Genomic DNA, 16,452 nt, shown 5'->3' with positions numbered 1-16,452 from the left:
TAGACCCTAGTCCCAAAGAAAATTTGTGAAGAGGGCTGAAGGTCTGAGTTACAAAAACGTCAGCCTCAAAACCTTAATGACTTGGGGAGGATCTGCAATAAGGAGTGGGACAAAATACCTCCTGGGATGTGTGCAAACCTGATGGCCAACTACAAGAAACGTCTAACCTCTGTGATTGCCAACAAGCGTTTTGCCACCAAGTACAGAGTCAAATACTTATTTCACTCATTAAAGTGCAAATCAATTGATAACTTTTTTTGAGATGCGTTATTTCTGGATTTTTTGGTTATTCTGTCTCTCACACAAAAAAATAAAATAAAACTACCATTATAATTTAAGACTGATAATTTCTTTGTCAGTGGGCAAACCTAAAAAAATCAGCAGGGGATCAAATATTTTTTTCCCCTCACTGTATGAGCTGGATGGACATTACACACGGGTCTATACGGACTTGGGCTGTTGTAAATATTAGAATTATTATATACAATTTTTATAGCACCAACAGTTTGTGTATCACTTCACAGCATAAAGGGAGACAGTACAGTTACAATAACATTAACTACATCAAAGCCCTGTGCATGAGAGCTTACAATCTGGGGAGGGAAGGGGCTAGCAATATAAAAGGCATCAAGTATGAGTGATGAGTTAAGAAAGTAAAGTACAGTTTTTAGCTTGATGCCTAAGGCCCCTTTCACACGGGACGGATCAGTAATGATCAGCCCCGTGATGATCGGCTCGCTCAGCGGGGATCGCTCAGTTGTCCCCGCTAAGCCGGCGGCGGACAGGGCGGTCTCCGCACACTGTGCAGGGACCGCCCTGTCAGCTCTCCACTCTCCTCTATGGGGATCGGATGAGTACGGACTGTCTGTCCGTGTTCATCCGATCCGCTCTGCAGGCGGATAGAAAAATAGGATTTTCCTCCGTCTGCAGAATCGGACAGTAGCGGAGGCGGACAATAGCGGGTGTCTGCGAAGCGCCTAAAGCCCCGTACACACAGGCCAAAAGTTGGGCAGCATTGGCCACGACCAGTTCAACAGGAACTAGCCGACATTCAGCCTGTGTGTAATGTGGCCGGTTCGACGGAAGCAGCCGTTCAGCTGGCTTCCGACATGACCGAAAAAAGGTTTGCTGACTGGCTCCTGATCACCGCTCTCAGCCTATGGCTGAGAGAGCTGACCGGGCGGGGGGCGACCCCCTGTCAGAACACAATAGCACATCAGATCATTAGTACTGTTGCTCCAACCTGATATATCAGTCCTTTTGCGTTCAGCCTGCTGGATCGAAAGACAAAAAACTTGCAGTGTGTAATAGGCTTAAAGCGGAGTTCCACCCAAAAGTGGAACTTCCACTTTAAGTACTCCTCGCCCCCTGACATGTCATTTTTTTTTTGGAGGGGGGGGCTGGGTACCTGGTTTGGAGTGAGACTTCCTGTCTCACTTCCTCTTCTCCCCCTAGGTGGCCCCTCCTTCCCAGCAATGTTCTGGGACATGTCACAGGTCCCAGAACATTGCCTGGCCATTGACTGAGCACAGCATGGCTCGTGCATGCATAGTGCGCGCCAGGTTGTAAAGCTGCAAACTGTCACAGCCGGGTGCCCACACTTACAATGTCAGCGCCACGAAGAGGAGGGGGGAGAACGGAGGCTTCGTGCAGCCACATTGCTGGACCCTGAGTGGCTGTTTTTTTAGCTCCTGACTTTTAATAAACTCAAAAAACAGTGGAACTCCGCAGGGGGTGCGGAGTGGAGAAGACCTGGAGGAGAGTATGGGAGGAGGTGACGATGGAGCAAGACATTCAGCAGATCATTTCACTAATGTTATACTGGCATGAGCTCCATAGTGCTGTCAGATACAAAAAAGGAAAAGAACATTTTCCTGTTTTATGTGAAAGGATAGGGGAGATTATCAATGACATTTAAAATAAAGCATTTCTCACAATGAGAAAGGTTGTGTTAAAACCAGCTTTAGTTCTGTCTACAAAAATATTTTCATTGATGAAATTAGCAGGAATTTAGTCAACTAAAATATGACTAAAACTAAAGCAATTCAGATGACTAAAATGCAACTAAAACAGCTTTTTAGTCAAAAGACTGACTAAAACTAAATTGAAATTTTACATCAAAATTAACACTGTACTACCACATAAGAATAAGTGGAAGGCATCTACTAAGCTGTTGAAAGATAAAAAAATAAAAAATAAATAAAAAAATGAAGAAAAAAAGATTTCCTTTTTTTTTGTTAATATTTAAAGAGAAAAAAAACCCTGATGGGTTTACTTCCTCTTTGTTTCCCTGCAAAGGTAAAGCATAATGGGCTACTATGCATCGCATAGTAGCCCAATTCATGTCACTTACCTGACACAGGAGCCAGCGAAGTCACCGCCGCCCCCTCCTCCTCTACGGAGCGTCCATCTTCTTTCCGGGTATTGTGGCTCCGGCGCGGTGATTGGCCGGAGCCGTGATGACGTCACTCCCGCGCATGCGAGCCGCTGCTAATGGCATATCGCCGTTAGCAGCGGTATGCTCAGTGCGCCTGCACGCCACCGTCGACAGCACATGCGCCATAGACAGCGGTGCCTGTCTTTTTGCAAATATCTCCTAAACTGTGTAGGTTTAAGAGATATTTCTTGGACCAACAGGTAAGCCAGAGTGCTCGTTCACACTACCGCGACTTTTCAGCCAAATTAGTCACCTGACAAGTCGCGCTCCGTTCTATACTATGGAACCGTTCTAATAGGAGCGACTCAAGTCGCTCCGACTTAGAAAAAGGTTCCTGTACAATTTTTGGGGCGACTTCAGACGGCTTGCATTGACTTCTATACAGTAGTCATTTTGCAAGTCGCTGCTGAAGTCGTGTGCAGCTCGCGTCTGAGTCGCGCTGAAAGTCGTGTCGCCCCTGTGTGAACGGGCACTCAATCTAGGCTTACCTGTAGGTCAAAGTGGTCTTACAACCACTTTAATGTTGGTAATATATTCAGATAATATGTGCAATGGCATTACAGCTAATAGAATTTACAGTTTTTTTTTTTTTTTATATTTTAAAGTTGCACTTCTGTTTGTCAAAAAGCAATATTGTTTATGAAACTTCATTTTATTTACAAAGACATTATATATCACAACAGCTAAATCTGTGTCTGTAGTGCATGTCCAAACCTTAATAACATTAATAATAAAATGTTATTAGATTTGTTTACTCCAGTAGTATATAATGGATTTGGAAATTCTAGAGAAATGCTTAAATAATGCATTACAATTTAAATAAACCCATAAAATATTAGTCAATTAAAATGTACTGGAGACTGAAAAAGAATTCAGGTGACTAAAACTAAAATGGCTTTTTAGTCAAAAGACTATGAATAAAACGAAATTGAAATGTGACGTCAAAATTAACACTGCGACAATGAACAATGCAACCGGTTCCATGAAGCCTATTCTCGAAGGTGCTTCCAACCACAGTTTCAATCCTGCCTCCCCCACGTACAGTGCAGGGTTAATAGCCTTGCACTATATGTGATGACTCTGAAGAACCAATTACAGCTAAGAGTGCCAGAAGAAGAGGAGAATAGCACAAGAGCGGGGGTAAGATAAATAATGTAGCCTTCTCCCCCCTAAAACTAACAAGCATTTAAAGTTGTTGCAATAGCTTTTTTTTTTTTTTTTTTTTTTTTTTTTACAAAAAAAAATTATACAGAGTGGCCTCTCTTGCTGATGCCCCAATAGGAAACAGATTCCCATGGGGGTACCCATGCAGACTCGCTCCCGAGCCGATGCTGCATCCACTGTCACAGTCAGCTGGAACCGCCCCCCCCCTCCCAATCACTGGAGTTGACAGACAGGAGCAGGAGCCAGCGGCTCCTGCTGCTATCAATCTGCCCAATGAGGAGGGAGACAGAGGTGAGAGCTGCTGCTCTCATGCATGTCTCTAAATCAGGCTTAGGTAAGAAACAGTGGAAGCTGGGGGGGGGGGGGGGAGATCCTGCAGCAGAGAAGGTTTTTTTACCTTAATTCAAAGAATGCCTTAAGGTAAAAAACCTTGAGGCTTTAGAACCTTAATCCTTGCAGTAAGGATCGTGATGGCGCCAAGTTTTTCTTTTTATTACTGGCCAGAGTTAGGCTTTGATGGTTATAAACCAGAATTTGTGGCCTGCTCTCTGTACACAAACAGCCAACGGCAACAAACTACAGCAGGTATGTTGCGCATGAGGACTTCCAGATTCTGTGTGGATTTTTGGATCCCATTTTGCTTCCCTGCAAGATCCAAATATACTTTTAGATAACTTAAAAAAATATTTTGCCCACAAGATACTATAAATATAATGTGGTACACCTTATCTTGATGTTTGCACAGCATTTAAACGATAGCATGTGTCCAAAAATATAAATTGTGAAACTGATCAAGACAACTTGCTGCTATATAAAATGTATAAATTGCTAGTGGTAGCTTGCCTTGAGCCTTTGATTTTGCAGTAGAAACACCTAGAAACTGGTTGGAACTCCTAGAAAACTGCTTTGTGTATGGCCCGTAGACGTCACAGAACTGACGTCACTTGTTACATTTATTCTGCAGATTAGCAGAACGTAAGAATGTGTGCAATTGACAAACTACAATCAGTTGAACAATATTATGTGTTATATACTACACTAATTTTAAATACATACAAAATTAAAAATCTATTTTACAACGCTGAACAGTAGGAAATGCATGCAGAGGATTGATATGTGTCCATAAACTCTGTGCAGGGCCTGGAGACTAAATAGTATACTGATAAACATAGCAACATATGCCATATTAGACACTTGAAAAACACTGTACTATTTCTGCCTACAGATTTGTCTTGTGCTTCAAGCTGCCCTCACTTCAACCATCTCACCACTCAAAATGTTGGTTTATATTTATCACTTTCCAATCTGTCATACTTGACTTCTCCATATCCTAACCTTGAAATTTAAAGCTGAACTCCGAGATATGCAAATATTGTCTAAATACAAGAAACACGCATATTATTCCATGGTCTGTGCAGTAATCCAGTGTGAAATGTTGTCTCGGTGTAGGAGCTTCCTGTAATAAAGACACTGCTGCTTTGTCACCATGTTCAGGGTGACTGGTCTTGTCTCCTCCCCCCCTATAGTTTTTGTTGCAGGCAGCCTGTAGTAGGTTGGCCTGCCACAGCCCTGATCTCTGCACAGACTATGTGCATCACAGTGATGATGCCACTGCTACTTTTACAAGGTAAAGCTGGGCATTTCGTGCTCACAAAGTATACTAAAGTTTTTTTTTTTTTTAATGTTTCAGTACTCACTGGCTTCATATTCGAGTGACAGACATGAAGCAAACGCAGTCCGAAATCCTGAGCTGCATACATCCGCAGGCCCTGACTGGCCATTCCTACCTAACCAACCATAGAGGTTGTATGGATGAGGACAGCCCTTATGAGCTGAGCAGAGATCTGAAGCCAGACTGCAGTGAGCGTTTAGACAAGCAAGAGAAACATTATGGGTACAGCCTACAACCTAACAGAATGCGGCTGTAAAGAAGGATCCACGCCAGGGTTTAGTTGTGCTTTCAGCATTAGAAATTGTCAAGCGTGTTTGCTGCCTCAGCCAACACCACATGCTTTTCATGACACCATGGCACTCTTTTTCTAATAACCCAATTATCATTAGAGATGCTTCATGCTTGCAATGTATGTCATGTGTACAGCTGGCCTAAGAATACCTAAAGTTTTATCACTTTTTTTTCATTATTACTAGGAATGCACCGAATGGGAAATTTTGGTGCCAAAACCAAAAATGCAGGATGCACTTTGCAAAAACCGAAACTGACAATTTTTAAAAAATATTTATATTTTTATAAATAAATTATATTCAACTTTTTAATTAATATTATCAATTTAAATGAATATGAATGGTTAGCCATTATTGGCACCTTTAGTGCAAGAAAGATCAAGAAAAATGCAGTCTGCAGTCTTTGACCGTCTCTTGTATCATGTGCTCAGTCTCTGACCATCTCTGGTATCATGTGCTCAGTCTCTGACCATCTCTGGTATCATGTCCTCAGTCTCTGACCATCTCTTGTATCATGTCCTCAGTCTCTGACCATCTCTTGTATCATGTCCTCAGTCTCTGACCATCTCTTGTATCATGTCCTCAGTCTCTGACCATCTCTTGTATCATGTCCTCAGTCTCTGACCATCTCTTGTATCATGTCCTCAGTCTCTGACCATCTCTTGTATCATGTCCTCAGTCTCTGACCATCTCTTGTATCATGTCCTCAGTCTCTGACCATCTCTTGTATCATGTCCTCAGTCTCTGACCATCTCTTGTATCATGTCCTCAGTCTCTGACCATCTCTTGTATCATGTCCTTAGTCTCTGACCATCTCTTGTATCATGTCCTCAGTCTCTGACCATCTCTTGTATCATGTCCTCGGTCTCTAACCCAGTGTTTCTCAACTGCAGTCCTCAAGTCACCCCAACAGGTAATGTTTTCAGGATTTCCCTCAGATTAAATGGCTGTGGTAATTACTAAGGCAGTGAAACTCGTCAAATCACCTGTGCAAAATAATGGAGAGCATGAAAACATGACCTGTTGTGGCGCCTTGAGGACTGGAGTTGAGGAACACTGCTCTAACCATCCCTTGTATCATGTCCTCAGTCTCTGACCATCTCTTGTATCATGTCCTCAGCCTCTGACCATCTCTTGTATCATGTCCTCAGCCTCTGACCATCTCTTGGTATCATGTCCTCAGCCTCTGACCATCTCTTGGTATCATGTCCTCAGCCTCTGACCATCTCTTGTATCATATCTGCAGTTTCTTACTTAAACACACTGCTAATAGTATTAGCAAAATGTCCATTCGGTGCACCGCTAGCAGACATGATACAAGAGATCAATGCAGCCTCACCAGTGTAGTATATAGTAAAATATCATTCAAAACATACTCCTTTCTTTTGGATATAGTTAAAAAAAAAAGATACATTAATTTTTTGTGTCGTCTGTGTCACGTTGAGGAGACTTTCCTTCACTTCCTGTTCCAAAATTAATGTAATGCTATCCATACACAGCTCAAATTGCATTGCTGCTGAATCGGACATAATTCTAGCAGAGGGTGCCCAACATACACTTCTACTTATGTTGAATGCCATGTCTTTAGGCTGCATTCTGTACTCCCCCGCCACTTTCCATGCATCCCTAAGAGGACACGCCAATGATGCAGAGGCAAGGGGGTGGGGTACCATAGCAGTGAGAAGGCATTGGTATCCAAAATACTTGGAAGAACTGGATGCTAAAAATTCCAATGCCTCTAGTTCTGCAAGAGAGTAAAGACTGGCTACAAGAGAAACCTTGATAGATATAACTGTAATTTAATGGCGTGTGGTTTTGTTTTTTTGTAACAGGACCTCTTTGTAGCCCCATTGCAAGCAGGAGAAAGTTACATCAACACAACGCAGAAAAAAATAGCTTGTCAACTCAAGTGCATTTATTGCACGTAACTTATAGTGTGAATCTAGCCTTACTCTTGCTCTAAAAGGCTCCTGTAGATACTATGGGTGTCACCTAAAGAAACAAAAAAATGAAAGTAGTAATTCTCCCTACAAACAAATTAAAAGTCAGCAGCTACAAACACTGTAGCTGTCGACATTTAATAAGACAATTATCTGTCCATGGTACAGCATGGTCCTCACACAAGCCAGCTCTTCGGGTCCCCAGCATCGTCATGTTTACTTTGGGAATCCAGCTGTGACTGCTTGTGGCTTCATAGCCGGCTGCCCACCACGCTGCGTCTTGTAAATGGTCACCCAGCCTCCTGGAACCTGTTAAAGGAGAAGTCCCGCCTTAGCTCATTTGGCTGGGCTTCTCTTATGGATCATAGGAGTGCAAAACTGAAGTCCACTCTCTGCTGACGTCACAGGAAATAGTCCTGGCAACGCGTCATCACAATAAAGTCTGGATCCACCAGGTGCCTGGACTGATACCTGTCTCAGGCTCTCAGCAAGCTGCTGAGAGCCTGAGACAGCTGCTCCCCATCCCTCCACAGCTCATCGCTTCAGTGAGCGTGGAGGGGGCACAGCGGAGAGCTGCAGAGTGACAGTCAGAATCGCTCTGCTCGGGGAGCTGAGGGAACCGAGCCATCGGTGATGTTCGATCTCTCGGTTCTCAGTGCAGAGGCGGTGGGGGTAAGCATCCACCTAGGCAAGTATAAAACTGAAAAAAAAAATACCTTACTTTTCTCTAAAGCCTTTCCTGTAAAGACTAAGTTCAGGGAAGCAGCACTGAGAGAACAGGCCCCAATAACATTAAGACATATACTGCAAGTGCTGGTGTAAGAATTTTAACAAATAGTTTACTGGGCAATACTTTTTTTTATTGTGCGCAATGTATTAAACTAAGAAGCCACTAAGGGTTTATTACTACTTGCTGTATAGGGTTCTGCTGCAAGTGTAGATTATGTTTAAGAATTCCAGAGTTCAGTTTTAACTCATATTTTAATTTGAGCATAGCCAATCAATGTAGAGGCTTTTAGCGTGAATACATTCTGTTGGGCAAAATATTAATTTATTCTGGACATTGGAATGCAATAAAGGAGAAGTGCAGCAATGATCATTTGTCTGTACCTCTCCTGTGAATCACAGAAGTACAGTTCGCTCTGCATTCCTGTGACCCTAAAGCTAAAGCCTGCTGTTGGCTGAAGTCACAGAGCCGGTCCAGGCTGGGGAAAGGTCATGACCACAGGGTCAGGATCCAACCACAACCCCAGACCGCTGCCTGGCTTAGCTGCTCACGCCCCCTCCACAGCCCAGCACTCCAGTGAGCGCAGGGGAAAGGAGCAGAGTTTGACAGTAACCAGCTCCCTGCTGATGGGGCTCTGAGAACTGAGCGATCGGAGGTCTTCGATTCCTCAGTTCTCGAACTGGCAGGAAACAGATTCTGCATCCACCAAGGTATGTATGATTATTTAAAAAAGAAAATCCCCAAACTTCTCTTTTAACACTTAAACACTAGACACATCTAACATTTATGTTCCACGTTTTTTTTTTCTGCTCTTCGGCTCCTCTACTGAACATGCCCTTGGTGGGTTTTTTTTTCTATTTAGCTTGTAAATACTCCTCTTTTAATATATCTGTAAACACATGTGTACATGGACATATAGGCTTACATAGAAGTACTTTCACAGGCTGGTCAAAAAAACAGAAAGAGACTCAACACCTGCAAAGGTTCATGTGAGCATGAGCCTTAAAGAGTTCTTCCAGCCCCTTTAAAATTAAAAGTCAGGAGCTACACATACTGTAGCTGCTGACTTTTTACATTAGGACACTTACCTGTCCTGGAGTCCAGCGATATCGGCGGCGCTGCCAACACCATTGCTGGTAAGGGAACGCAACAGTGTAGCTTTTCCACTTCACGGCCAGGTCCCTACTGTGCATGAGCGCACTCTGGCACAGTAGGAGGGAAGGGAGGGCTGCTAATGTACTTCACTGTGGCCCGGTCTCTCGGAAGAGGACCTGCCAAAAACAGGAGCCCGTTCCCCCCTTCTCCCTAAAAGTGCCAAATTGGGTGGGGCGCTTTAAATAGTTTGTTTGGACCAGTTCCTTCGCCATCACATGCACTCATTGTTACTGGAAACTATATGTTGCAGTGGAGAATTCACATCCCTGGAACAAAATTCTCCGGAAGCCTTGTATTTTATGAATGAATACAAGGCTTCATCTGATTGGCTGAGGTGGAGAGGCAGGCAGAGGACCCTGCTGAAACACAGCTGTGTATGTACAACTGTGTATGGCTGATGCTACATATAGTTTATACAGTGCAGATAAGGGCAGCATGCAGTGGGATGTAGCTGGGATTTAAAATATGGCATACAGGCAGGCAAGTAGCTTTAATGCAAAAGAGACATGTCAGTCTTTTCTGCATTAATGCTACTTACCTTCCCTTCCGCCCTTGTACAGTGAGCCATGCACATACAGCTCTATTCAAATTCAGTGTGCACAGGAGTCACCTAATCCTCACCTGGCGATCGAGACCCGGAAGCCAGACACTCGATATCAGCAGCTGGCCAGGGAGCTCCAGGATAAAACATCACTGGAGTTGAGGCGAGCATTGTTCTGCTTTAAAGATGAACAGCAGCTTTTGTTACACGTTTACATCGTTTGTGTGGGCCAGCTTGGCTCCAACGATGTCCCTCACTAACTAATGTGAGGCCGTTAGGTGTGTGCTACAAACTGTATGCAGCTGAGGTAGCAAACAGCATACTACTCTGACTTCCAGTCTCATACCCGAGACACAGTAGAGTCTGATTGGCAGAGGCTGTGACATCATCAGCCTGCCTCTCCAACTCACCCAATAAGAGGAAGCTTTGTATTCATTGCTAGAATATATTGCTTTCTATGAATGGCTATGTGCTGCTCAGAGAGATGCTATTGTGTTCCGGGTATGAGGGGAAGGTCTGGGCTCCAACCCAGAACACGGTGCAGTATGCTGTATGCAGCCTCAGCTACATACGATTTATACAGCACACCCAGCAGCTTCGCTTGTTAGTGAGGGACATTGTTTGGGCCAACCATGTAAAGTATCAAAAAATTGAGTTCAGCGTCAAACAAAAGCTGGAGTTAGGCTTTAAAGTGGTTGTATACTCGATTTTTTAACGTTTACCTACAGGAAAGCCTATAATAAGGCTTACCTGTAGGTAAAAAAAAATATCTCCTAAACCTGTATGCGCACAAGGGGATTCTCGGCCTGAAAATCCGACAGTGGCCGGCCGGCCGGAATGAAATCTCCCGTGCGCATGCGCGGGAGTGACGATATCGCGGCTCCGGCCACTCACAGCGCCGGAGCCGCGATACCCGGAAGAAACGCCGAGGGAGCATGTCAGCTCCCTCGGTGTGGATCGGGCCAGATGTCGGGGCCTTGTTCTAAGGTAAGTATTTCATAATGAGCTAGTATGCGGTGCATACTAGCTCATTATGCCTTTTGCTTTGCAGGTTTAAAAAAAAAAAATGTGCAGGTTTACTACCGCTTTAAAGGAGTTGCAAACAATATGTGCAGCTGCCCCTCCAGACCCCCCTTTTTCTTACCTGAGCCTGATCATTCCAGCATAGAGGACGAGCAGAGCAGCTCCAGTCACTATCTCGGGTCTTCATTAGATAGACTGATAGCAGCAGGAGCCATTGGCTCCCACTGCTGTCAATCAAATCCAGTGACACAGGGGCCAGGTCCTACTGACTATGTCAATGGACGCAGCAACAGGACTCGGGAGCTTGCCCACACTAGTGCCCCCGTGGTATGCAGCTCTCCGTGGGGGGCACTTGATGAAGAGGAGCCAGAATTGCCGTCAGGGCCCCCAGAGACAGAGGATCAGGCCTCTCCGCACAAAACTCTTGCACAGAGCAAGTAAAGGAATCTAATAAAAAAAATATATAATTTAGCATGTCATTTTGGGGGGGGGGGGCTTCGTTAAGAGGGGGACTTCCTGTCCCACTTCCTCCTTCTGTTTAGGGACCGCCAAGGCGACTCCTACTTTCACCTTAGGCGGCCCCTCCCTCTAGGCGATCTCCTGGGACGCATGAAAGGTCCCAGGAGATCGCCTGTCCACTCCGGGAGCGCAGCATGACTCACGCATGCGCTGTTCGTGCCCAGCCATGAAGCCAAAAGCTGTCACGGCCAGGTTCCCAGAGTGGCAATGAAGGCACCGGCGGAGAGGAGCAGCTCTCTGTTCGGCCGCATCGCTGGACTGTGGAACAGGTAAGTGTCTGTTTAATAAAAGTCAGCAACTACACTTTTTGTAGCTGCTGACTTTTAATAAACATAAAAAGCCTGAAACTCCGCTTTAAAGAGCGCAATAATGAGTAAGATTACAGTTCTCGGTTGTTTGTTGATATTAGGTGACAAGCTCAATAGCAACAGGTTCAAGAGCAAGGAGAAAAATTGATGCTGGAGCTACGGCATCAGTGCTATATGTTCATGTGCAATTAACCCACTTGAATTAACTTTTTTTTTTTTTTTTAAATGTGTTGCATTGATGTGCCTTCTTTTTCCACAGCATACAGATGTGTACCTATTCACCCTACATCTATGCGTTTCCCTGTGGTCGTGTTTGCGCAGACATAGTGGCCTATTCATGGTACCTACAGGAAATGCAGGGAAAAAGTCCCCGGCACTTTTTTTTTTTTAAATTGTGGCCACTGAGAAACCACATGGTGCTTTGGCACCATTCGGTTCCACCCACAGGAAATCGCACCACATTTTCCAAGTTGTGTGTGGGGTCCTGTGTGTGCTAAACAGCAATGCATTTCTTCTGCAGTTGCAGGAACGCCTACCTGCAATAGTGTGAACTTAACAGTGAGACCTCAAACTGCAACAGGGGGAAAGTGGACTAGCCGTTCATGCGCGGACAACAAAATCACCATTCCAAGAAAAATTTGAGGCATGGACCACAATGTAAATTGTGGTGCTTCACCTATGTCCTAAAACCATCCATAAATATGCATTATGTACTAGGTGGAGCACAGCCTTCCATGAAGGAGATCTTTTCTCAAAGAGCTGTGCTTAGATCACCCACACAGCAGGGCTGTGCTCGGATCACCCACACAGCAGGGCTGTGCTCGGATCACCCACACAGCAGGGCTGTGCTCGGATCACCCACACAGCAGGGCTCTGCTCGGATCACCCACACAGCAGGGCTCTGCTCGGATCACCCACACAGCAGGGCTGATGAGAACGCCCACAGCAGGGCTGTGCCCAGAGCAGCCCCACGGCAGACCTGTGCTCGGATCATTCCCACAGCAGGGCTGTGGATCACCCCCACAGCTGAGCACTGCTCAGTGCCTAGATCACAGCAGAGCTGTAATCAGTGTTCAGGTCACCCCCACAGCAGAGCTGTGCTCAGGTCACCCCCATAGCAGAGCTGTGCTCAGGTCACCCCCATAGCAGAGCTGTGCTCAGGTCACCCCCATAGCAGAGCTGTGCTCAGGTCACCCCCATAGCAGAGCTGTGCTCAGTGCCTGGATCACCCCCATAGCAGAGCTGTAATCAGTGCTCAGATCACCCCCATAGCAGAGCTGTAATCAGATCACCCCCATAGCAGAGCTGTAATCAGATCACCCCCATAGCAGAGCTGTAATCAGATCACCCCCATAGCAGAGCTGTAATCAGATCACCCCCATAGCAGAGCTGTAATCAGATCACCCCCATAGCAGAGCTGTAATCAGATCACCCCCATAGCAGAGCTGTAATCAGATCACCCCCATAGCAGAGCTGTAATCAGATCACCCCCATAGCAGAGCTGTAATCAGTGCTCAGATCGCCCCCATAGCAGAGCTGTAATCAGTGCTCAGATCGCCCCCATAGCAGAGCTGTGTGGAGTGTGACCAGCACAGGCCTACATTGCAGTAGCAGCCTGGGAGTGTAGTGAGTGGGCTGCAGTGAAGGAAGGCCCCGTCCTAGAGAAGAATGGCCGGGCCGGATGATGCGTAGAAGGGAAGGAGGCTGCTCGGGCAGCGCTGAGCCCAGGCCTCCCTCCTCAGCCAAGCACACCAAGGACAGCGGTCCGCCCTCCGATGCACACACACAGGCAGAGAAGAAGACATGAAAGTGAGGGATGTGAGAATACAAACCTCGCTGTTAAAGGTTTTGACGGCCTCCATGTTGTCGGGTGATGTAGAAGCGCCGTGTTGTTTGGAGGAGGAGGTGGCGACGGCGCCTGTGGGGGGAGAGGGGAGGAGGCAGAGGAAGCAGGAGGGAGGGGGAGGAAGCGGAAGCTCAGGCCTCGTGATAAGGGGCTGCGGAGAAGTACGGAGTATAGGAAGAGGGATGTTCTCTGACAGACCATAGAGAGCAGGGGGGGACTACAAGCCCGGGCTAACACCACCAAGCTGAGCGGCCCCGGCCGGGACTTGTAGCTTCCACAATACCGCTCACTGCTCTGTCATAGAACGCCCGCACTGACTGCGGCAGGTACACCGCCTTCCCCTCACACATGGCCGCACAGTCACGTGGTGTACACTGCCCGCCAGAAAGACAAAGGGCAGGGATTGAGGAGTTTATAAGGACACAGGTAGACCTGGTATCCCCGCCAGGGGGTGTGTCTTCTATACAGGGGAACGCCCCCTCACTCTAAGGGCAATGGGAGAGCGGGGTATAGAGAGGAAGCGATGTCTCTGAGCAGGAGGAGGTGGGTGGGGTTTGTTATATAGCAGACAAGCTCGCCTAATGCTTGGGATTCCAAATAAAGATGATGTACTTACCTGCTCTCAGCAGTGGTTTTGCACAGAGCAGCCCCAATCCTCCTCCTCTGGGGTTCCCCCGCCAGTGCTCCTGCTCCTCCCCTTTGTGGAGTGCCCCCATAGCAAGCCACTTACTGTGGGGGCACTCGTGCATGCTCACTCCCAGTTCGGCTCTATCCATAAGACACAGAGAGTGCGTCTCAGCAACCCCTCCCCCTCAGGTTTGCCACCTCATCCCTTTAGACCCAAACACCTATTTATTACACAAGTTCTGTGCTCAATTAACCACTTAAAGCGGAGTTCTGTAAAAGCAGCTACAAATACTGCAGCTGCTGACTTTTAATAAATGGACACTTACCTGTCCCAGAGACCAGCAATGTGGGGGGAACAAAGCCCCGCTCGTCTCCCCCTCCTCTCTGCGGCATTGTAACTGTGGGCGCCTGGCTGTGGCTTCACACCACTGCGCATGTGTGAGCCCCATCGTGAACCGTGACTGGCAGGGCAATAATCTGGGACCTGTGACGTGTCTCAGATGATTGCCAAGAGGGAGGTGGGAGAGGTGATCTCCCTTCTGGTGCCGCGGTGGGCCGGGAGGAAGTGGGAGCTGGGAACCTCTAAAAAGAGGGTATCCGCCCCCCCAAAAAAATGACATGCCAAACGTGGCATGTCAGGGGGTCACCTCCCTTAAAGCGGAAGTTCCATTTTTGGGTGGAACTTTGCTTTAAGGACTGCCCCACGTACATATACTGTGGTAAGACGGCCCTTAAAAGCAAAATCACGTACTTGTACGTCATTTCTTCCATCGGCTCTGGCGTGCGTGCGCACCGCTGGAACCGCACTCCTGCTATGATTGGACGCGGCAGGTCCGGCGGCCGCAATGGCCACCCACGATCCTTCACTGAAGAGACAGAACAGCGGTCTGCCTATGTAAACAAGGCAGACTGTCAGACAGGAAGAGAGAGAGAGAGAGATCTGTGATTCCTGCTATTCAGGAACACAGATGTGTCTCTTCCTCGAGTCAGTCCATCCCCCACGCAGACCCCATACACACTATCAGATTTTCTGCAGATTTTTGTCTTCAGATTTAACAAAACCATATAATATGAGGTCAAACCTTAAGTGTTTCAATTTGTAGGCAATCAGGCAGGCCCTTGCACTACATGGTTTTGGTAAATCTGAAGACAAAAATCTGCAGAAAATCTAATAGTGTGTATGGGGCTTTAGAAAGCACACCCAGGGAACACAGTTAACCCTTTTGTTGCCCCTGATGTTTACCCCTTTCCTGCCAGTGTCATTTATACAGTCAGTGCATTTTATTTTTAGCACTAATCACTGTATTGGTGTCACTGGTCCCCAAAAAGTGTTAGATTTGTCTGCCGCAATGTCACAGTCCTACTAATCATCACCACCATTACTAGTAAAAACAATAAAAAAATAAAAAGTCCATAAATCTATCCCATAGTTCGTAAACAGATGCTGTAATTGTTGCACAAACCAAACCTTATTGGGAATTTTTTTAACCAAAGACATGTAGCAGAATACAAATTGGCCTAAATTGATGAATAATTTTGATTTTTAAATTATTTTTGTTGGATATGTTTTATATCAGAAAGTAAACAATATTGTTTTTTTTTTTTTAATTTTCGGTCTTTTTTTGTTATTAGCACAAAAAATAAAAAACGCAGAGGTGATCAAATACCTCCAAAATATGCTCTATTTGTGGGAAAAAAAGGACATACAAATTTTTCAGAGAGCAGAATAGCGGTGGCTGACAGGCAGTGAAGAGACACTGTTGCGGCCTCCTAAATGCCTGTTTTTTTTTATTTTTAAATTACTGAATGGCAATTTTACATTGTGGCACCGTGCTGCAACTTCTCTATTGAACTCAAAAGGGGAGCATGACAGATGGTGCTACCTATCAAACTCTGCACCCTAAGTTAAAAATTTTGCAAAGCATCATGGTCACAGTGGGGTCGATTTACTAAAGCACCTTGTTGGCAAATGGGCTCACTCCCATGCATTACGGACTACTTTTAGTCAGAGAAAAGATTTACTAAACCACTGAGTCAACAAATAGACACAAATGCAAATTTACTAATGGTCACAAAACTAAGCGATCATCTAAGGCCAGGTTCACACTGCTCCGACATGGAAGTCGCACGACTTCTGATCCAACTTTGCCCTGCAACTTCAATAAACAGGATCTGACTTTGAGATGATTGCGACCCGTCCTTT

General features: G+C 45.9%; 1 protein-coding gene across 7 annotated transcripts in view; it reads right to left on the bottom strand.

Moving 5' to 3' along the window:
* SCAF8 (SR-related CTD associated factor 8) overlaps window positions 1-13,757 on the bottom strand; it is a 315,849-nt gene extending 302,092 nt beyond the window's left edge. For all 7 annotated transcript variants that reach the window (XR_013276655.1, XR_013276654.1, XR_013276656.1 and 4 more), the window contains exon 1: window positions 13,609-13,757. Coding sequence is in view for 1 of the 7 variants with exons in the window: in XM_077486235.1 (XP_077342361.1) it covers window positions 13,609-13,638 (30 nt within the window). In the remaining 6 variants the exon portion in view is untranslated. The remainder of the gene's footprint in view (window positions 1-13,608) is intronic.
* Between the last annotated feature and the right edge of the window lie 2,695 nt (window positions 13,758-16,452).

This window comes from Lithobates pipiens, unplaced genomic scaffold, assembly GCF_037356315.1.
Source record: "Lithobates pipiens isolate NorthernLeopardFrog02 unplaced genomic scaffold, aLitPip1_a1.2 Scaffold_18, whole genome shotgun sequence".
Classification (NCBI taxonomy): Eukaryota; Metazoa; Chordata; class Amphibia; order Anura; family Ranidae; genus Lithobates; species Lithobates pipiens.
The sequence above is the reverse complement of the archived record's forward strand: the minus strand, read 5'-3'. Positions and strand labels throughout refer to the sequence as shown.